The sequence below is a fragment of the Scyliorhinus canicula genome, chromosome 15, assembly GCF_902713615.1.
Source record: "Scyliorhinus canicula chromosome 15, sScyCan1.1, whole genome shotgun sequence".
NCBI classification, from domain to species: Eukaryota; Metazoa; Chordata; class Chondrichthyes; order Carcharhiniformes; family Scyliorhinidae; genus Scyliorhinus; species Scyliorhinus canicula.
The window spans coordinates 62463338-62483287 of record NC_052160.1 but is presented as its reverse complement, the minus strand read 5'-3'; the positions used below and the strand labels follow the sequence as shown (position 1 = coordinate 62483287).

At 43.6% G+C, this 19950-nt stretch overlaps 1 protein-coding gene and 1 long non-coding RNA gene across 3 annotated transcripts in view; one reads left to right on the top strand and one right to left on the bottom strand.

Moving 5' to 3' along the window:
• LOC119978724 overlaps window positions 1–19950 on the bottom strand; it is a 139992-nt gene that overhangs the window by 81232 nt on the left and 38810 nt on the right. The window contains exons 9-13 of the mRNA XM_038820558.1: window positions 16629–16837; window positions 14849–14952; window positions 12237–12355; window positions 5128–5286; window positions 4558–4760 (exon numbers count right to left, since the gene is read on the bottom strand). Of these exons, the coding sequence (XP_038676486.1) occupies window positions 4558–4760; window positions 5128–5286; window positions 12237–12355; window positions 14849–14952; window positions 16629–16837 (794 nt within the window). The remainder of the gene's footprint in view (window positions 1–4557; window positions 4761–5127; window positions 5287–12236; window positions 12356–14848; window positions 14953–16628; window positions 16838–19950) is intronic.
• LOC119978726 lies at window positions 4688–14727 on the top strand. Of its 2 annotated transcripts, XR_005463554.1 has the most exons (4): window positions 4688–4775; window positions 7011–7086; window positions 7713–7950; window positions 14601–14727. It is a non-coding gene; the product is annotated as an uncharacterized LOC119978726 (long non-coding RNA). The 2 variants fall into 2 exon arrangements; XR_005463553.1 differs by lacking the exon at window positions 7713–7950.

The window sequence follows — 19950 nt, the reverse complement described above, 5'->3', positions numbered from 1 at the left end:
TAACCCGAACCACACACCAAAAACCACACAGAAGCAAACATGCGATACAGGCTATCATATCGCCAATGATGAAAGTTGTAATCTCTTCACCCGGCTAAAAAAAATGGAAGTTTGTCCAAAGAAACTTAGCAAAAGCTAGGAGGGATTTAAAAGTTACAGACTAAAGTACACCGCGTGAAGGGACAACTTCTCCACGTCTCGCCTTGCAGTGTTTCATCCCATTAAGGAGGGCCCAGAGGTAATATTTACGAGCTATGTACAGCAGAAAATGTTATGTGTTCGTGGTTTACGGCTAATGATCTGTAAGGCGAGCTGGCTATGATTGTACAACAGTAGTTGTGCAGAAAGTTAAGCAATGTTGGCACATTCATCGCCAGAATGATTGGCTCAAACGTAGTCCATTCTAGCTTTATCCCTTTTCTGTTAACATCCGGTTAGTGTTAGCATTAGCAAACAAGAGGTTTGCTAATGCTCTTCGGGAGGGTTTAAACTAGTTCAGCAGGGAATTGGAACCTGAATTGTAGCTCCAGAACACAAGAAGCTGAGAGTAGTGAGGTCATGAGTAAGGTTACAAAGTTGCAGGAGTGTACTGGCAGGAAGGAAGGTGGTTTAAAGTGTGTCTACTTCAATGCCAGGAACATCCAGAATAAGGTGGGTGAGCTTGAGGCATGGGTTAGTACCTGGGACTTCAATGTTGTGGCCATTTTGGAGACATGGATAGAGCAGGGCGAGGAATGGTTGTTGCAGGTGCCGGGGTTTAGATATTTCAGTAAGCTCAGGGAAGGTGGTAAGAGAGGGGGAGGGGAGGCATTGTTAGTCAAGGACAGTATTAGGGTGGCTGAGAGGATATTTGATGAGGACTCGAATACTGAGGTAGTATGGGCTGAGTTAAGAAACAGGAAAGGAGCGGTCACCCTGTTAGGGCTTTTCTATAGGCCTCTGAAAAGTTCCAGAGATCTAGAGGAAAGGATTGCAAAGATGATTCTGGATAGGAGCGAAAATAACAGGATAGTTGTTATGGGGGACTTTAACTTTCCAAATATTGATTGGAAACACTATAGTTCGAGTACTTTAGATGGGTCCGTTTTTGTCAAATGTGTGCAGGAGGGTTTCCTGATGCAGTATGTAGTTAGGCCAACAAGAGGCGAGGCCGTATTGGATTTGGTACTGGGTAATGAACCAGGACAGGTGTTAGATTTGGAGGTAGGTGAGCACTTTGGTGACAGTGACCACAATTCGATTACGTTTACTTTAGCGATGGAAAGGGATAGATATACACCACGGGGCAAGAGTTATAGCTGGGGGAAAGTCAATTATGATGCGATGAGGCAAGACTTAGGATGCATCGGCTGGAGAGGAAAACTGCAGGGGATGGACACAATGGAAATGTGGAGCATGTTCAAGGAACAGCTACTGCGTGTCCTTGATAAGTATGTACCTGTTAGGCAGGGAGGAAGTCATCGAGCGAGGGAACCATGGGTTACTAAAGCAGTTGAAACACTTGTCAAGAGGAAGAAGGAGGCTTACGTGAAGATGAGATGTGATGGTTCAGTTGGGTCGCTTGAGAGTTGCAAGTTAGCTAGGAAGGTTCTTAAGTGAGAGCTAAGAAGGGCCAAGTGAGGACACGAGACGTCTTTGGCAGGTAGGATCAAGGATAACCCTAAAGCTTTCTATAGGTATGCCAGAAATAAAAGAATGACTAAGGTAAGAGTAGGGCCAGTCAAGGACAGAAGTGGGAAGTTGTGCGTGGAGTCCGAGGAGATAGGAGAGGGGCTAAATGAGTATTTTTCGTCTGTATTCACACAGAAAAAAGACAAAGTTGTCGAGGAGAATACTGAGATACAGGCTACTAGACTAGAAGGGCTTGAAGTTCATAAGGAGGAGGTGTTAGCGATTCTGGAAAGTGTGAAAATAGATAAGTCCCCTGGGCCGGATGGGATTTATCCTAGGATTCTCTGGGAAGCTCGGGAGAAGATTGCTGAGCCTTTGGCTTTGATCTTTATGTCACCTTTGTCTACAGGAATAGTGCCAGAGGACTGGAGGATAGCAAATGTTGGCCCCTTGTTCAAGAAGGGGAGTAGAGATAACCCCAGTAACTATAGACCAGTGAGCCTTACTTCTGTTGTGGGAAAAGTCTTAGAAAGGTTTATAAGAGATAGGATTTATAATCATCTGGAAAGGAATAATTTGATTAGAGATAGTCAACATGGTTTTGTGAAGGGTAGGTTGTGCCTCACAAACCTCATTGAGTTCTTCGAGAAGGTGACCAAACCGGTGGATGAGGGTAAAGCAGTTGATGTGGTGTATATGGATTTCAGTAAAGTGTTTGATAAGGTTCCCCACAGTAGGCTATTGCAGAAAATACAGAGGCAGGGGATTCAGGGTGATTTAGCAATTTGGATCAGAAATTGGCTAATTGATAGAAGACAAAGAGTGGTGGTTGATGGGAAATGTTCTGACTGATGTCCAGTTACTAGTGGTGTACCACAAGGATCTGTTTTGGGGCCGCTGCTGTTTGTCATTTTTATAAATGACCTGGAGGAGGGCGTAGAAGGATGGGTGAGTAAATTTGCAGATGACACTAAAGTCGGTGGAGTTGTGGACAGTGCAGAAGGACGTTACAAATTACAGAGGGACATAGATAAGCTGCAGAACTGGGCTGGCAGGTGGTAAATGGAGTTTAATGCAGAAAAGTGTGAGGTGATTCATTTTGGAAGGAATAACAGGAAGACAGAGTACTGGGCTAATGGTAAGATTCTTGGTAGTGTGGATGAGCAGAGAGATCTCGGTGTCCATGTCCATAGATCCCTGAAAGTTGCCACCCAGGTTGAGAGGGTTGTTAAGAAGGCGTACGGTCTGTTAGCTTTTATTGGTAGAGGAATTGAGTTTCGGAGCCATGAGGTCATGTTGCAGTTGTACAAAACTCTGGTGCGGCCGCATTTGGAGTATTGCGTGCAGTTCTGGTCGCCACATTATAGGAAGGATGTGGAAGCATTGGAGATTTACAAGGATGTTGCCTGGTATGGAGGGAAGATCATATGAGGAAAGGCTGAAGGACTTGAGGCTGTTTTCATTAGAGAGAAGAAGGTTAAGAGGTGACTTAATTAAGGCATACAAGATGATCAGAGGATTAGATAGGGTGGACATTGAGAGCCTTTTTCCTCGGATGGTGGTGTTCAGCACGAGGGGACATAGTTTTAAATTGAGGGGAGATAGATATAGGACAGATGTCAGAGGTAGGTTCTTTCAGAGAGTAGTAAGGGCACGGAATGCCCTGCTTGCAACAGTAGTGGACTTGCCAACACTAAACGCATTCAAGTGGTCATTGGATAGGCATATGGACGATAAGGGAATAGTGTCGAGGGACTTTAGAGGGGTTTCACAGGACGGCGCAACATCGAGGGCCGAAGGGCCTGTACTGCGCTGTAATGTTCTATGTTCCTTCAGAGAGTAAGGGTGACAATGATGTAGTGTAAATAGAGTGCAAAAGGAGAAAGGATGTGATTATTTTGTTCCTCCTGTACTTGATTTGTGCAAGCTTGTGACAATATTTAAAATGTTAGTGCTCAAATTAAGTTAATGTGTAGAAAAACCTTACAACAAAAAAAAGTTGATATAAATAGACAAAAATATGGCAGAACAAGGTTATGTACCTGGTTTGCAGTTATGGACAGTAAGATTGTCCCAGATGAACACATCTACAGAAGATATCCTTAAGCTGGAGTGTGATTGGAAACACTGATACATAAGGAAAGGGGAAGCAATAAATATCTGAATCGTATGTTCCAGACTTCGGTCACACCTCAAAGTGTTGCAGGTGTTCAAAACAGGGCTTGTGTAACTGATATTATGCAGGTTAAAGAGAATCCAGTTGAGATGGAGAATAGGGCACTAATCCTATTAAACAGGTACGACATATTCATTACCTGTGAAGCTATAATAAGGACAGCCAAATTGCAGACCACGGCATTTCATAGCAGGAAGTGTCCAAAGAAGAGAGGAGCAGGATGGGAAGCATAATGGGTTGGGTGCAAGGAATTCGATAATTGACTTCCAATATTCACCACACCCTGATCTCCTCCCCCCCCCCCCCCCCCCCCCCCATCCAGAGCCCCATCGTAATCATTGTTCTTTCCACCTCAGAACCATCCATTTCCCAGCCTTGCCCTGTGGGTCTGTTCGTAATTTTTGGCCATCTCCATTTGTGTCAGGTCTCATGTCTGGAAGTGGAATGTGAAAATGTATTGGGAGCTAAAAACACACACTTTTTGTTGATAGCCACATAAATTTCACTAAACTTCACAAATCTACCGACAGCTGATATCTGCTTCAGCAAGCTGGCCCATTATTGTTCAAAACCTTTGCTGATTTCAAAAACACAAAATAACGCATACTTTTTTTGATCAAAGAAAGATTTAAATCAAAGAGTTTTATTTTAACTCCCTTTGAATATCAACCACCTGAATAAAAATTGACTTTCATGGAACGAGTGCAAAAATACTAAATGTTTGTATTTCTATGTTCATTATAAACAGAGGAAATCTGCACCAGGCTTACATGATTTGAGATCCATTGCAGCTTTCAGTGACAAATACTGAAGGTACCATGCTTTCATTAAGTCCAGGTAGCAGTGTTTGCAGCCTTGTACCAAACCAGAACTGAAGCTCAGTGCTGCTGGCATTTGAAAGAACTGATTGAATGAGGTTCAGAACTTCTCCTAGCAAAGCTGCATGGACACCAGGAGCGAAAACCACATTTGTCTGAAAAATTCAAAGGTAAACAATTTTAATATAAAGATAGGCTCTATTTAGGAAAGGTAAGAGTCACCACCAAAATATTCACATTCTTCTAGTGGACAATTAAGGAATTACACATCCAGGACATGAAAGCTTGGTTGCCTCCACACTGTTTGGACACAGTACATAGCACAATGTCTGGCAGCATCTGTGAATAGAAACACAGCTATTGTTTTGAATCCAATTTCACTCTTTGAACTTCTGAACAGTAATTTCATTAATCTGCTTGGTGTTAACAGTGATGAAAACTTTGGAAGCTAAACAATTCATTTGGAGGAAATGCTGTGATACTCATCATACTCATCTAAAACAGATTAATAAAGTCTCTCACCTGGTTGACCGCAGTTCTGAATGCATCAATGAACTTGATAACATTGTCAGTATTTATGTTTTTGAAAATTTGCTGCACATCATAACTATTTTTCAGTGTCCCATTATTACCAGACAATTCCCCCAGTTGAGAAGCAGATAGTAATGTTATGGCATTGAGCTATGAGAAATAAAAGAAAACAGCATGTAAATCCACTGTTACTAAACTGTGGCCTGTCTACTTTGCAAAATATGCTGAGGACAACCTTATAGAATTATTATGAATTTAAAAATCTAGCTCCGGCAACCTATTTAACAGTCCAATTCATTCATCTAGTTCATGTGGTCAAACTGAAAAAAAAAAGGGGTGCTGGCAAGAAATTTAATTGGCGATCAGAGATTTAACAATTCTCAGTGTGGCCATTGCTGATGCATTCTTCAGGTCCTTTCCCAAATTTGTGCTATTTAGTGTCTAAGGTATATGGAGAAATTTCCTCCACATTGGCGGTCCTTCAAACACTTTGGTGTAGCAGGATTTCCCTGCAGGTTCTCCCAAATGTTCACTGTAACGTTTGCAGGATCACGACAGAACCTGCAGAAACACCTATCGAAATAGGAATTTAGACCTAATTGTCATGATTCTCCCAAAAGGGAACAAAGGGCGAAATTCTCCCCCCCCCCACGACGGGTGGGAGAATAGCGGGAGGGCCTTCCCGACTTTTTTGACGCCCTCCCGCTATTCTCCCCCCCCCCCGCCGAAATCCCGACACGAATCGCTGCCGCCGTTTTTTTACGGCCGCAGCGATTCACAGCTGTTAGAAGGGCCGAAGTCCCAGCCCTTTACGACCTTTTTACGAACGGCAAACACACCTGGTCCTGCCATTCGTAAAAACGTCGTGACCACCTGGAAAAAAATAACCATGGCACCGATTGGCACGGCAGTACCACGGCCGTGCCAAGGGTGCCATGGGCCCGCGATCGGTGCCCACCGATCACGGGCAGCGGGCCCGATGCCCGCGCACTATTTGTCCTTCCGCCGCCCCGCAGTATCAATACGCGGGGCGGCTGAGGGGCAACCCGGACCGCGCATGCGCGGGTTTCGCGCAAAAACGCGATGACGTCACCCGCGCATGCGCGGGTGGAGTCTTCCCACCTGCGCATGCGCGGCTGACGTCATATGACGCGTCAGCCGGCGCTAAGTCCGACAAGCGGGCTTAACGATTTCGTTAAGCCCGACTTGTCGGGGCCTCCGACGTCGGGCTGCTAGCCCCGACGGGGGACCAGAATCGGTCCCCCGTCGGGAAGGGGCGCGATGCCGTAAAACCCGCCCGGGTTTTACGGCAGTTTGACGATTTCTCCCGTTTTGGGAGAATTTCGCCCAAAGTTCCTGAGTGAGCGGGTTTAGTCACATGTTTCCTGACGCTCGCAGTGCCGAGAAACATTTGGCTAGTCAAAACGACTCGCGTTGAATATCGGACCTGAACAGGGAACGCGAGGTCGCACATTTTAAAATGGTGCCCCAATCTCAGTGGTCCCCAAAACAATCACTGACCTCTTTCCCGTAAGCCCGAACTCACTATGGGAGGATCCTTGTGACATGACGAGTCAGGTAGATTCCGGGAGCGGTGTCTCCCAGTTTTCATCGGCCACATTGTGCCATGGCAAGCTGCTTTTTGGGCACAGAGTGACCGTTGGATCGCCCCCATGTGTCTATATGTATTATTAGGTTATATTATTAGGTGGATATTGTATGTGGAGGTAAAGTAATAAATAATGCTGATATGGATCTTTATTCATGTGCTGATAACCTAATTCAAATGTAAATCAAGCAAATTAAAAATAATATTTTTGTAATAACAAAATGAATGTTCCTTATTTGCTTTATATATATATTTTTTTCTTAAGATTCAGCAGACTACTTTGCCACGTTTTCTTCAGTCACGGGATATAATTTACTGACCACAAATGACTGAATAATCAGGTAACTGTTGACAACATAAATCATAACCCTCATCAAATTCTTACAAAAATATCTTAATGGGGATCAGGTGGCTTGATTTTATTGGATGCTCCAGGGTTGCAAGGAATGGAAGACACAGGGACTCAATTTGTACCCCAGAATATGTTCAAATCAATATGGTTGTTGGGAAAATCATCTATATCTGATATGTTAACTTGTCCAAACTCTTCCTGGTAACCTATCAATCATATTCTGTGTAAAGAAATACTTCTTGCGTGCAAAGTGGGGCTTCTGATGCCCAAATACTGGTGCTGATTGAGGACCAACACGGCATCTGATATATGTGCAGACTTCAGCCATGAATCATGGCACCTTGGTAAGACTGTTAACACCCACCCTGTTAACATCCACCAAAAGTATGCAGAGCAGCCAGATCATGACATCAATCAGCACGAAGCGCTGACTTAATGCTAATTGCGCCATTTTGGAGCACAATGTTCCATGACTACTAGATACATGTTATGCCACAGGCAGCGTTCCAATGACGGCATTATTGAAAAGGGTCAGCAACAATTTACAGGCTGGTTGATTTACTCTTGTCCTGCTACATTTCCATAACGGTTTGGTACTTTGTTTTTTTTTCCAAGTTGTAAAAGTCGACAAAAAATGGTCTGCTGAATGACTTGGAGCTGCCTTCAAGGCTTCTGAACAAACCAGTTGCTCTCAGAAATGGACTCTTGAGCAGGTGTTCATCGTGGAATTCATGACTGGGAGAATAAACAGAGACCACAAAGCAGGACAAGCTGCTGGCAAAGGCAAGGGGAGGAAAGGGGGATAAGCTCTCAGCAGGAGTTAAATTCTCCTATCTGAACTTCTGCAAGGAATGTAAGGACATCATAACTGAAACCTATCACTTGCTGCAGGCACAACTACAATCTCAGAATGCCGCAAGGAATGCATTATTAGTAATTGTAGTAGCACTGTTGTGTATTGGAGGTTGTTATATTACTCTTTGGTAATATATCCTTACTCATGCTTCATAATCCAGAATGGTCTGATGGTGTGATTCTGAAGAAATGACCAATCTTTAACTTAAAACAAAACTGATTTATTTAATAACGATTGATTAATATTGAGCTTGCACAGCCCACAGAACTATAACAAGTAATCAAATAATCTATATTAAAGTAACAACTAATTTGAACTACACGTGCTAAACTATGCTGTGATCTACCTCTCTAACACTCTGCTATCTAGTCAGTCCTGGTTGGAAGAGCCCCAAGATCCTTTGAGTTCTCATATTTATAGTGAGATCTAGTGTTGCCCTCTAGTGGTTGTGTTACACTAAGATGTAATAATTAACTCTTTACTTGTCTACATTTATACATATCATTACAGAGGTTACTGACACTCTATTCAATGACCGCAATTATATTTTATTTTAATTTGCCAGAGACCAACAGGCCATGGGAGCAAATGGCCTCACATGGCTTCCCCATGGTGCATGGTGTGATTGACTGCATGTCACCTCATGCCACATCTTACAATGATCACCATAAGACATAGGAGCAGAATTAGGCCACTCGGCCGATCGAGTCTGCTCCACCATTCAATCATTGGCTGATACTTTCTCATCCCTATTCTCCTGCCTTCTCCCCATAACCCCTGATCCCCTTATTACTCTGTTTTAAAGACACTAAGTGATTTGGCCTCCACAGCCTTCTGCGACAAAGAGTTCCACAGCTTCACCACCCTTTGGCTCAAGAAATTCCTCCTCATCTCTGTTTTAAAGTCTGAGATGGTGTCCTCTGGTTCTAGTTTCTCCTACAAGTGGAAACATCCTCTCCATGTCCACTCTATCCAGGCCTCGCAGTATCCTGTAAGTTTCAATCAGATCCCCCCTCATCCTTCTAAACTCCAACGAGTACAGACCCAGAGTCCTCAACCGTTCCTCATCCGACAAGTTCTTCATTCCAGGGATCATTCTTGTGAACCTCCTCTGGACCCTTTCCATGACTAGCACATTCTTCCTTAGATACGAGGCCCAAATCTGCTCACAATTCTCCAAATGGGATCACAGAACAGAAGGAAACCATTTGGCTCATTGAGTCCTTGCCATGTCTCCGCAGAAGCAATTCAGCGAGTTCTACTTCCCAGCCCTTTCCCTGTAAGTCTGCACGTGTTTTATCTTTGAGTGCCAATCCAATTCTTTTGAAAAATTGTTTTTGAAAAAAGCTTCCTAATGTCACCTTTAGTACTTTTGCTAATCATCTTAAATCAGTGTCCTCTGTTCTTGAACCTTCGATAAAAGGGAAGTTTCTCTCTATCACATCTTGGATCACAGTCTATGCCGAGTCTGCACCTTCTCCCTGAGACTACGTGGGTTTCCTCCGGGTGCTCCGGTTTCTTCCCATAGTCCAAAGATGTGCGGGTTAGTTGGATTGGTCACGCTAAATTGCCCCACAAGTGTTCAAACGTTAGGTGGGTTGCTGGGTTACGGGGATAAGATGGAGGTGTGGGCTTAGGTAGGGGGCTTTTTCAGGGGCCTGTGTAGACTCATTGGGCTGAATGGCCTCCTTCTGCCCTGTAAATTCTATGCTATCTCCATCAAATCCCCGCTCAACCGTGTTTAAGGAGAACAATCCCAGAGATATACCAAAACCAAAAGGAATTTCACTCTCAGACCCATTCCCAGTGTGACAAGAGATAGTAAATCATGCAGGTTAATATCCAATATCTTGGCAGCAGGAATGATGCTTTAATTCTGTGACAGTTTGCTGTAACATTGGCTTATGAACACTATAATAAAGCAAGGTGTAGCTAGCTAGTGGGTAACTAAGGCTATCGGTTTTTAATGGAGGAGACTACAAAGGTCTTGGAGACATCAAACAGCTCTGGGCCTTCCAAGGCCCAGGAATGGACTGTATCATGTCAACATGGGCAGCATGTGGCTGGACTCACAGCCTGCAGGCAACAGCAGGTCACTGGCAGAATGATGCTATCAATGCACTGAGGATACAGAATACCTAATCTTTTTTTTAAAAATCTAATCTCAAAAGAGATGCCCTTTCTGCATGATTGCCATCTGTTCTAATAGAATGCACCTTTCCTTTAAGAGGTGCAGGTTTAAGTAGTCCTCAGCATCTCCGATTTTGGGCCCCCTGCTCTTGAGAGCAGCCAATGAATAGCACGAGAAGCACCATATGGAAAGCATTATAATGAGCAGCCAAAATTGATGACCTGTCCACATTTCAGTGAACGAGCATGGGTTAATTGTGCATCATGATCGATGTGGCTGCTTTTGAGGGATATCCATTCGATCCCTCATTGTTTTCACAGGTAGGAAAAAGTCCTCACTTGACTGCATTTATTATCGTGCCTTTCAATACTACGGGACATGTTATAGCCAATGAAAAACCTTTGAAGTTTAGTCACTGGTGCAATGTTGAAAATGTGGCAATCAATCTGCACGTAGCAAGCTTCCAAAAACAGTTAATTGTGCTGATGATCAGTTGATCTGTTTTTGGATGTTAATTGAACAATGACCATTGACCAGGACCCTAAAATACAACATCCCTGCTCCTCTTCAATAGTGTCATGGGATGTTTTACATCTACCCTAGAGGACAGTCAGGATCTCCGATTGTCAGTTCTGTATTGCATATTTCTGTGATTCTTGTTTTGACATTGATGTCACATTAACGTCACATCTGAAAGGCAAGCACTACTCCCTCTGTACTACACTGGAATGTCAGCTGTGATTTTTGTGCTCAACTCCTTGAGTGGGATTTGTTTTTTAAAAAACAATTTTAGAGTACCAAATTATTTTTTTCCAATTGAGGGGCAATTTAGCACAGCCAATCCACCTACCCTGTGCATTTATTGGGTTGTGGGGTTGAGACCCACACAGACACGGGAAGAATGTGCAAACTCCACACGGACAGTGACCTGGGGCTGGGATCAAACCCGGGTCCATCAGTGCATGAGACAGCAGTGCTAACCACTGTGCCACCATGCCGAAGTGGGATTTGAACTCTGAATCAGAGGTGAGAGTGCTACCAACTGAACCACAGTTAACAGAGGACATTGATTTGAGATAATTGGGAGAAGAATCACAGGGAAGACGGGAAGAATTTTCCGATGCAATTAATTATTATGAACTGAACTGCTCTACCTGAAAGTGTGGTGGCAGCAAATTTGATAGTGTCTTTCAGAATTGGATGTATATGAGAAAAGGAAATAAATTGAGGGCTATCAGGAAAGTGCAGAAGAGTAGTTTAATTGGAATGCTGTTACAAAGAGTTGATACAGGTGGTTTGAGCTGAATTGTCCGTTCTGTGTTGCTGTTTCTGTGATTCTTGTTTTGGTATTGAAGTCTGTTACAAAAGAGGGGGATTTTTAAAAAAAGGCTATGCTGATTTAAGGTTTGATTGAGTGCTCTCAGTGTTTAGACATGTCCTCCTCATCACCAACTTTGATAGAGCCAGGCCAGGATTTTAGAGTTGTGGTTCATGGCCTTTTCAGAGATGTTGTGAGCGGGGAACTTTAAAAAAGCAAGTTCAAAAGATGATCCTGATGCTCCTATATCAATGTATGCCTCAGAGCATTGACCCTCATGTGCCCAATGCTACGCTATGCCTCCCCACCCACTCACCCATGGCCACAGGTGTATGTGGAGAGGCATAGCTTGGCATGGGGGAAAAAGGGGTGAGAGGGTTTGGTGCTTGGCATAATGTGGCATGAATAAAGCCTGTGGGGTGGTGGTGGGGGTATTGGGGGGTGGTGGGGGGTGGTGATGGTGGAACGGGGGCGATATGGTAGTGAGGGCTGGAGAGCCTTTGTGTTTCCATTTTAATTGGGCCTTTTAAATAACCAGCAGCCCGCTTTGGCATGCAGCAGCTTCTGTGGCTGCCTCCAAACCTTTTTCCCAGGTGGGTTAGCTCGACTGCTGCTTGCACCGTCTTCCCAGCAATTAAGATCCCACCCTTGCAGCCACTTTCTCCCAAGGTCAGTGGACCGAGCCAGAAATTTACCCGACACCCACTACTCACCTCGATAGTGAAAATTTGGGCCGACAATTCTCAGCCAGCAATACTGTAATGAAGCCTCAAAGGGGCCCGAGAAAATACATTTTAAAGTTTAATTACTTTCCTCTGTAATTTAGTTAACTACACCAATGAAGTTCTTGTTCAGTACTTGAAGTTTGTTGTAGGTGACAAATGATCGGAATCTGCCAAAGTTTATCAAGAGCCAATCCATACTTCCATTAGTGTGAACAGTGCACGCAGTTTCTTAAAAGTAAACAGATGTGTTTGTTAAAATAAGAAGCAGTTTAATACCACTGATTGTGATATTGGTACTGCCTGTCGAGGAAATTATAGGCCTCCAGTCTCTCAATTCTTTTATTTGTAATTTAAGAGAATCGGGTAATGACGACCAACAATTTTACAACGGTACAATACTGCAGATGCTGGAGATCTGACACAAAAACAGAACATGCTGGATAAACTCTGGATATGTGGAGAAAGAAACAGCTCTTTTTTTAAATTTAGAATATCAAATTATTTTTTATCCAATTAAGGGCAATTTAGTGTGGCCAATCCACCTAACCTGCACATCTTTGGGTTGTGGGGGTGAAACCCATGCAAACACGGGGAGAATGTCCACACGGACAGTGACCCAGGGCCAGGATTCAAACCCGGGTCCTCAGCGCTGCAGTCCCAGTGCTTGCCCCTGCGCCATGTGCCACCCTGAAAGAAACAGTTAATGTAAGCGTAGGTTTATATTACCACTGCAATGAAGTTACTGTGAAAAACCCCTAGTCACCACATTCTGGCGCCTGTTCGGGTACACAGAGGGAGAATCCAGCATGTCCAACTTACCTAACAGCACATCTTTCGGGACTTGTGAAAGGAAACCGGAGCACCCGGAGGAAACCCACGCAGACACTGGGAGAATGTGCAGACTTCGCACAGACAGTGACCCAAGCTGGGAATCAAACCTGGGACCCTGACACTGTGAAGAAAGAGTGATAACCGCTGTGCTACCGTGCCGCCCATGTTTCAAGTCCGTATGAACCATTTTTGATGCTGCCAGTACTTCTGACTTTATCCAGTAATTTCAAATTTACACTTGTGCTGCCTGGGAATGTATGATCAGAGAATCGGTCAAATACATAGGTTGAAGCGCATTATGCTCCACCAGCACTTTAAATCAATTGTCTAAATTGTACAGCAACCCAACAGTGAAGTATTTTCAATTGAATTAAAATGTTGTTCACCATCAAATAATTAAACTCAAGTAGAAATGGTATAGAACTGCAACCCTGGGGTCCCAAAGTGATTGCTGATTTAACATTCAGTACTGTCTTAAAATCTCAAAACAACCTCACATAGTTGAGACGAATTTTGTTTCTACTCGGTCAAGGCACTTGGGAAAGAGTTTTAACACAAAGAGAAGGGTTGGAATTAAACATTCCTTATGTAGATTCACCTCCAGCCTGTCCACTTAAATGAATTGAGAAAGAGGGCAACCAACCTGCACCAACAAGCAGTTTGCACTTTGAATATGTTAATTGTTATTCAGCATTTTGAGTTGAACTGTGCTAATGCAGATTTCCCAACCCTCTCAAAACCCACCAGCTATGTCCAGGTGAGGGTTTGTTGTCCAGAAGGTGAGTGATAAGCTGCTCATCCTGACTGGAGTGTCTTGAACTAGGGGCAAAGCAATGCCACATCTTTTTTTTTGTCTTTTTAAATTTTAGAGTACCCAATTCAGTTTTACAATTAAGCGGCAATTTAGCATGGCTAATTCACCCACCCTGCACATCTTTGGGTTGTGGGGCTGAAACACATGCAAACACGGGGAGAATGCAAATCTCCACACAGACAGTGACAAAGAGCCGGGATTGAACCTGGGACCTCAGTGCCGTGAGGCTGCAGTGCTATCCACTGCACCACCGTGCTGCCCAAGCAATGCCATTTCTAATTTTACCTTTTAAGTGTGAAGTACTTTAAAACACAGAAACATGGTGTCCTGGAGGGGCATTGGAAGAACAATGCATCAGGATAAGTGGTCGGCCACTTAAGATTGTGATCTACCTTCAATTACCATGAGACGAGAATGGTGGAACAATCGAGGCTTTATTGAGCAAGATGTTGTGCCTCCTGTAGTTGGAACCAGAATGGCTGCAGCACAGGAGAGCACACACTTTTATAGGCCGCCTGCTGGGCAGAGCCAGCAGGCAGGGATTTACTGCCATACCTGTAATATACGGGCAGTGCCATAATACATACAATGTGCCACTAGTGGTGACTACCACAGATTGAAAGAAGGAAAGATTTATTGTATGTATCATTGGAATCCCATCGGATTGTGAAAGTTCAGTTGTTGAGCATATTCGAGGCTGACATAGGTCTCAAAGAGAATCGAGGGATATAGGGATGGTGTAGGAAAGTGGAGTTGAAGCAAAGTAGACTTGAGGGGCTTTGTGACCCACTTCTTTTTATCATATTTTTATGTTCCCCTGATGTACAGGTGAAGATCAATGTGATTGTCCTACCCTACTGGAACAGATTTCATGATAAAGCAAAGAATGGGGAGCTAACAGTTGAAAAAACACTTTGCCGAAAAGGAAACAGCATTACACAAGCCACAGTTCCAGGTTGGAATTTTGCAGTTTCTGTGCATTTCAGCAACACTTGAGTAAGCTCCAGCACTATATTTTTCATAAGCTATTACAGCATGATGGGAAAATTGATGTTGCATGCATGCAAGACCATTACCTGTTGAATCAAGTTGGTGAGTCAGATAATCCGCAATAAAATCAAAAATATCTTCTTGTTGTTCTGTTGTTATCTCGAGATACAGTTTGTCCAATTCTTCCACTCTAAGCACAAAAACATAATATTGATGGAACAAAAATAAACTTTTGGTTTATTTAATGAACGCTCAAAATGAAACAATGTTTGCTGTATTGTTTTGGTTTTCTGTGGGGAATAAGTCTGTCCCTGCACAATCCCTGCAAAACACTAAAAAAAGAGAGGTTTTTGGCAATTGTTATTGAACTAGTTCTTTGAAAGGAATCAAGACAAAGCATAAATTTTGTGATGTGTGCTCATCTCTTGACTGCAGGAGTAGCTTGAAATAGTATCCATATGTGAGCTATACTTTGGTTTGAGAAAACAATGGGGATCTGTGCTACCCGGTTATATAATATTGGGGTTGATTTTAATTTCCCACCTCCTGCCAAAAAAGGTATCAGGAATTTGGCTGCCCAGTCGCACCCTGCCTGATGTGACCAAAATGGGTAGGAAAATCAGGTATACAAAAAAACAGCCGATGCATTTACTGGTGCCTGTTTCATGCCCAGCGGCAACAATTACAAATGCCGAACTTTATAAGGTGGTTAAGTTTTCAACTACCTCAAGTAATTTGTGTTAAAATTGAGTAGTTTTGCAAGGTAGATCGACCTAGTATGAAATTTGTCCAGAGACAAGCTCTTATGACCTGGTTGCCATGGGGACAGAGGCCCATGCTAAGTAGGTACAGGTTTTACATCTGGACAGAAAGGAGGAGGCAGACTCACTGACTGACTGAGAGATTGGGGAAGAAGACCTGCAACAGGACTGCTTAGTGTCTGTGGCAGCACGGTAGCATTGTGGATAGCACAATCGCTTCACAGCCCAGGGTCCCAGGTTCGATTCCGGCTTGGGTCACTGGTCTGTGCGGACAGTCTGCACATTCTCCCCGTGGTGTGCGTGGGTTTCCTCCGGGTGCTCCGGTTTCCTCCCACAGTCCAAAGATGTGCAGGTTAGGTGGATTGGCCATGATAAATTGCCCTTAGTATCCAAAATTGCCCTTAGTTGTTGGTGGGGTTACTGGGTTTATGGGGATAGGGTGGAGGTGTTGACCTTGGGTAGGGTGCTCTTTCAAGAACCGGTGCAGACTCGTGGGGCTGAATGCCTCCTTCCTGCACTGTACATTCTATGTAAAATCTTACCAAGCAGAAGATTTTTTGGGTTAATCACAAAGTAAGTGATTCCCAGTTTGCAGAGACGAGACTTAAGGAGAGTTAAAGACAAGTGGTTGCGAAAGACTGCTTTGCTACTGGTAGTCCAAAGATGATTTTGAGTGAAGGAATTTCTTTTAAAAGGATACTGGAAGATTTACCAAGGTGGGGGCGATCCCATTAAAGGCGAGGGGAGTTTGGAATTTTATACATGACTACATTTCATCTAAGACTGTGGAGAAATATATAAGTATGGAGTACGGTTTTTGGCTTCTCTTCAGAGGTTTATGGGGGATACCTTTTCTTTATTTGTTTCCTAATAAGTAATGTTTAGCAAATATTGGTCTGTAACTTTCTGGCTCCTCCACGTCGGGTTGGGGTGTAGCTGGCTCCGCCATGTTAAATCTAGGGATGTAGCCCACTATCAGCTAAATCGAGTACAAAACACGAGGTGAGGTGACATACCAATTAGCCACAATCCAGACGTGACACAGACATAATTTCAACCATATGAATCACTTCACATTTGAGCAGAAATCATTACAAATACTCACATGGCTTGGTATGCTCTGCAGGTTATGTTGATGGGTATGATGTCAAGCTCATTTTCTGTAATACTGGGCAGGAGAAAACATAATTTGGTCTGGAACCAATCAATATAGTCAATGGTTGTAAACGTTGGAAACTGTAGTATCAGTAGCTCCATGATTCTGCTCAGCAGTATGTCCCTCACTCTGGTGTTTTCAATACTTGTAATGCCCACCTGAAATTAAGAGAATGATACATAGACTTTGTCCCTTCTGAAAACCTCTGTGAGACCTTTACATGAAAAATAAGAATATATGAGAAAATATGTTGCCCTTCCTGTCCACCTTAACCACTAAAATGGCTGGAAACTAGCCCAAGGCCTACATATACATATAGATATATATTAAATATTTGCCAGTTCTCAAGCTAATACATCAACACCCGTGACTTTTCTGGGAATTGGGGCTCTCCACAGGTCTTCAATGTTTTTTCACTAGCCTCATTGCCAAGTGATTAGAGTAAAATCTTTCTGGGAGTGGCCCCAATATGACTTCCTTGCTCCCTCACCCAACCAACCCACTTGCACTGTAATCTCTGATGTGGAGATGCTGGCGTTGAACTGGGGTGGGCACAGTAAGAAGTCTTACATCCCCAGGTTAAAGTCCAACAAGTTTGTTTGGAATCACTAGCTTTTGGAGCATAGCTCTTTCATCATAGAACATAGAAGATAGAACATTACAGCGCAGTACAGGCCCTTCAGAGCCTCGATGTTGCACCATCCTGTGAAACCCCTCTAAAGTCCCTCGACACTATTCCCTTATCGTCCATATGCCTATCCAATGGCCATTTGAATGCGTTTAGTGTTGGCAAGTCCACTACTGTTGCAGGCAGGGCATTCTACGCCCTTACTACTCTCTGAGTAAAGAACCTACCTCTGATATCTGTCCTATTTCTATCTCCCCTCAAATTAAAGCTATGTCCTCTCATACTGGACATCAGCATCCGAGGAAAAAGGCTCTCAATGTCCACCCTATCTAATCCTCTGATCATCTTGTATGCCTCAATTAAGTCACCTCTTAACCTTCTTCTCTCTAATGAAAACAGCCTCTCAAGTCCTTCAGCCTTTCCTCATATGATCTTCCCTCCATACCAGGCAACAACATTGTAAATCTCCTCTGTACCCTTTCCAATGCTTCCACATCCTTCCTATAATGTGGCGACCAGAACTGCACGCAATACTCCAAATGCGGACGCACCTGAGTTTTGTACAACTGCAACGTGACCTCATGGCTCCGAAACTCAATTCCTCTACCAATAAAAGCTAACACACCGTACGCCCTCTTAATAACCCTCTCAACCTGGGTGCCAACTTTTAGGGATCTATGGACATGGAGACCGAGATCTCTCTGCTCGTCCACACTACCAAGAATCTTACCATTAGCCCAGTAGTACTCTGTCTTCCTGTTATTCCTTCCAAAATGAATCACCTCACACTTTTCTGCATTAAACTCCCAGCTCTGCAGCTATGTCCCTCTGTAATTTGTAACATCCTTCTGCACTGTCCACAACTCCACCGACTTTAGTGTTATCTGCAAATTTACTCACCCATCCTTCTACGCCCTCCCCCAGGTCATTTATAAAAATGACAAACAGCAGAAGTCCCAAAACAGATCCTTGTGGTACACCACTAGTAACTGGACACCAGTCAGAACATTTCCCATCAACCATCACCCTTTGTCTTCTATCAGCTAGCCAATTTCTGATCCAAACTGCTAAATCACCCCGAATCCCATGCCTCTGTATTTTCTGCAATAGCATACCGTGGGGAACCTTATCAAACGCTTTACTGAAATCCATATACACCACATCAACTGCTTTACCCTCATCCACCTGTTTGGTCACCTTCTCGAAGAACTCAATGAGGTTTGTGAGGCACGACCTACCCTTCACAAAACCATGTTGACTATCTCTAATCAAATTATTCCTTTCCAGATGATTATACATCCTATCTCTTATAAACCTTTCTAAGTCTTTTCCCACAACAAAATTAAGGCTCACTGGTCTATAGTTACTGGGGTTATCTCTACTCCCCTTCTTGAACAAGGGGACATTTGCTATCCTCCAGTCTTTGGCACTATTCCTGTAGACATAGGTGACTTAAAGATCAAAGCCAAAGGCTCAGCAATCTCCTCCCTAGCTTCCCAGATAATCCTAGGATAAATCCCATCCGGCCCAGGGGACTTATCTATTTTCACACTTTCCAGAATCGCTAACACCTCATCCTTATGAACCTCAAGCCCTTCTAGTCTAGTAGCCTGTATCTCAGTATTCTCCTCGACAACTTTGTCTTTTTCCTGTGTGAATACAGATGAAAAATACTCATTTAGCACCTCTCCTATCTCCTCGCACTCCACGCACAACTTCCCACTACTGTCCTTGACTGGTCCTACTCTTACCTTAGTCATTCTTTCATTCCTGACATACCTATGGAACGCTTTAGGGTTATCCTTGATCCTACCTGCCAAAGACTTCTCATGTGCTCGCTTGGCTCTTCTTAGCTCTCTCTTTAGAGCCTTCCTAGCTAACTTGTAACTCTCAAGCGACCCAACTGAACCATCACGTCTCATCTTCACGTAAGCCTCCTTCTTCCTCTTGACAAGTGTTTCAACTGCTTTAGTAACCCATGGTTCCCTCGCTCGATGACTTCCTCCCTGCCTAACAGGTACATACTTATTAAGAACACGCAGTAGCTGTTCCTTGAACATGCTCCACATTTCCATTGTGTCCATCCCCTGCAGTTTTCCTCTCCAGCCGATGCATCCTAATGCTTGTCTCATCGCATCATACTTACCTTTCCCCCAGCAATAACTCTTGCCCTGTGGTGTATATCTATCCCTTTCCATCACTAAAGTAAATGTATTCGAATTGTGGTCACTATCACCAAAATGCTCACCTACCTCCAAATCTAACACCTGTCCTGGTTCATTACCCAGTACCAAATCCAATACGGCCTTGCCTCTTGTTGGCCTATCTACATACTGCATCAGGAAACCCTCCTGCACACATTGGACAAAAACGGACCCATCTAAATTACTCGAACTATAGTGTTTCCAATCAATATTTGGAAAGTTAAAGTCCCCCATAACAACTATCCTGTTATTTTCACTCCTATCCAGAATCATCTTTGCAATCCTTTCCTCTACATCTCTGGAACTTTTCGGAGGCCTATAGAAAAGCCCTAACAGGGTGACCTCTCCTTTCCTGTTTCTTAACTCAGCCCATACTACCTCAGTATTCGAGTACTCATCAAATGTCCTCTCAGCCACCATAATACTGTCCTTGACTAAC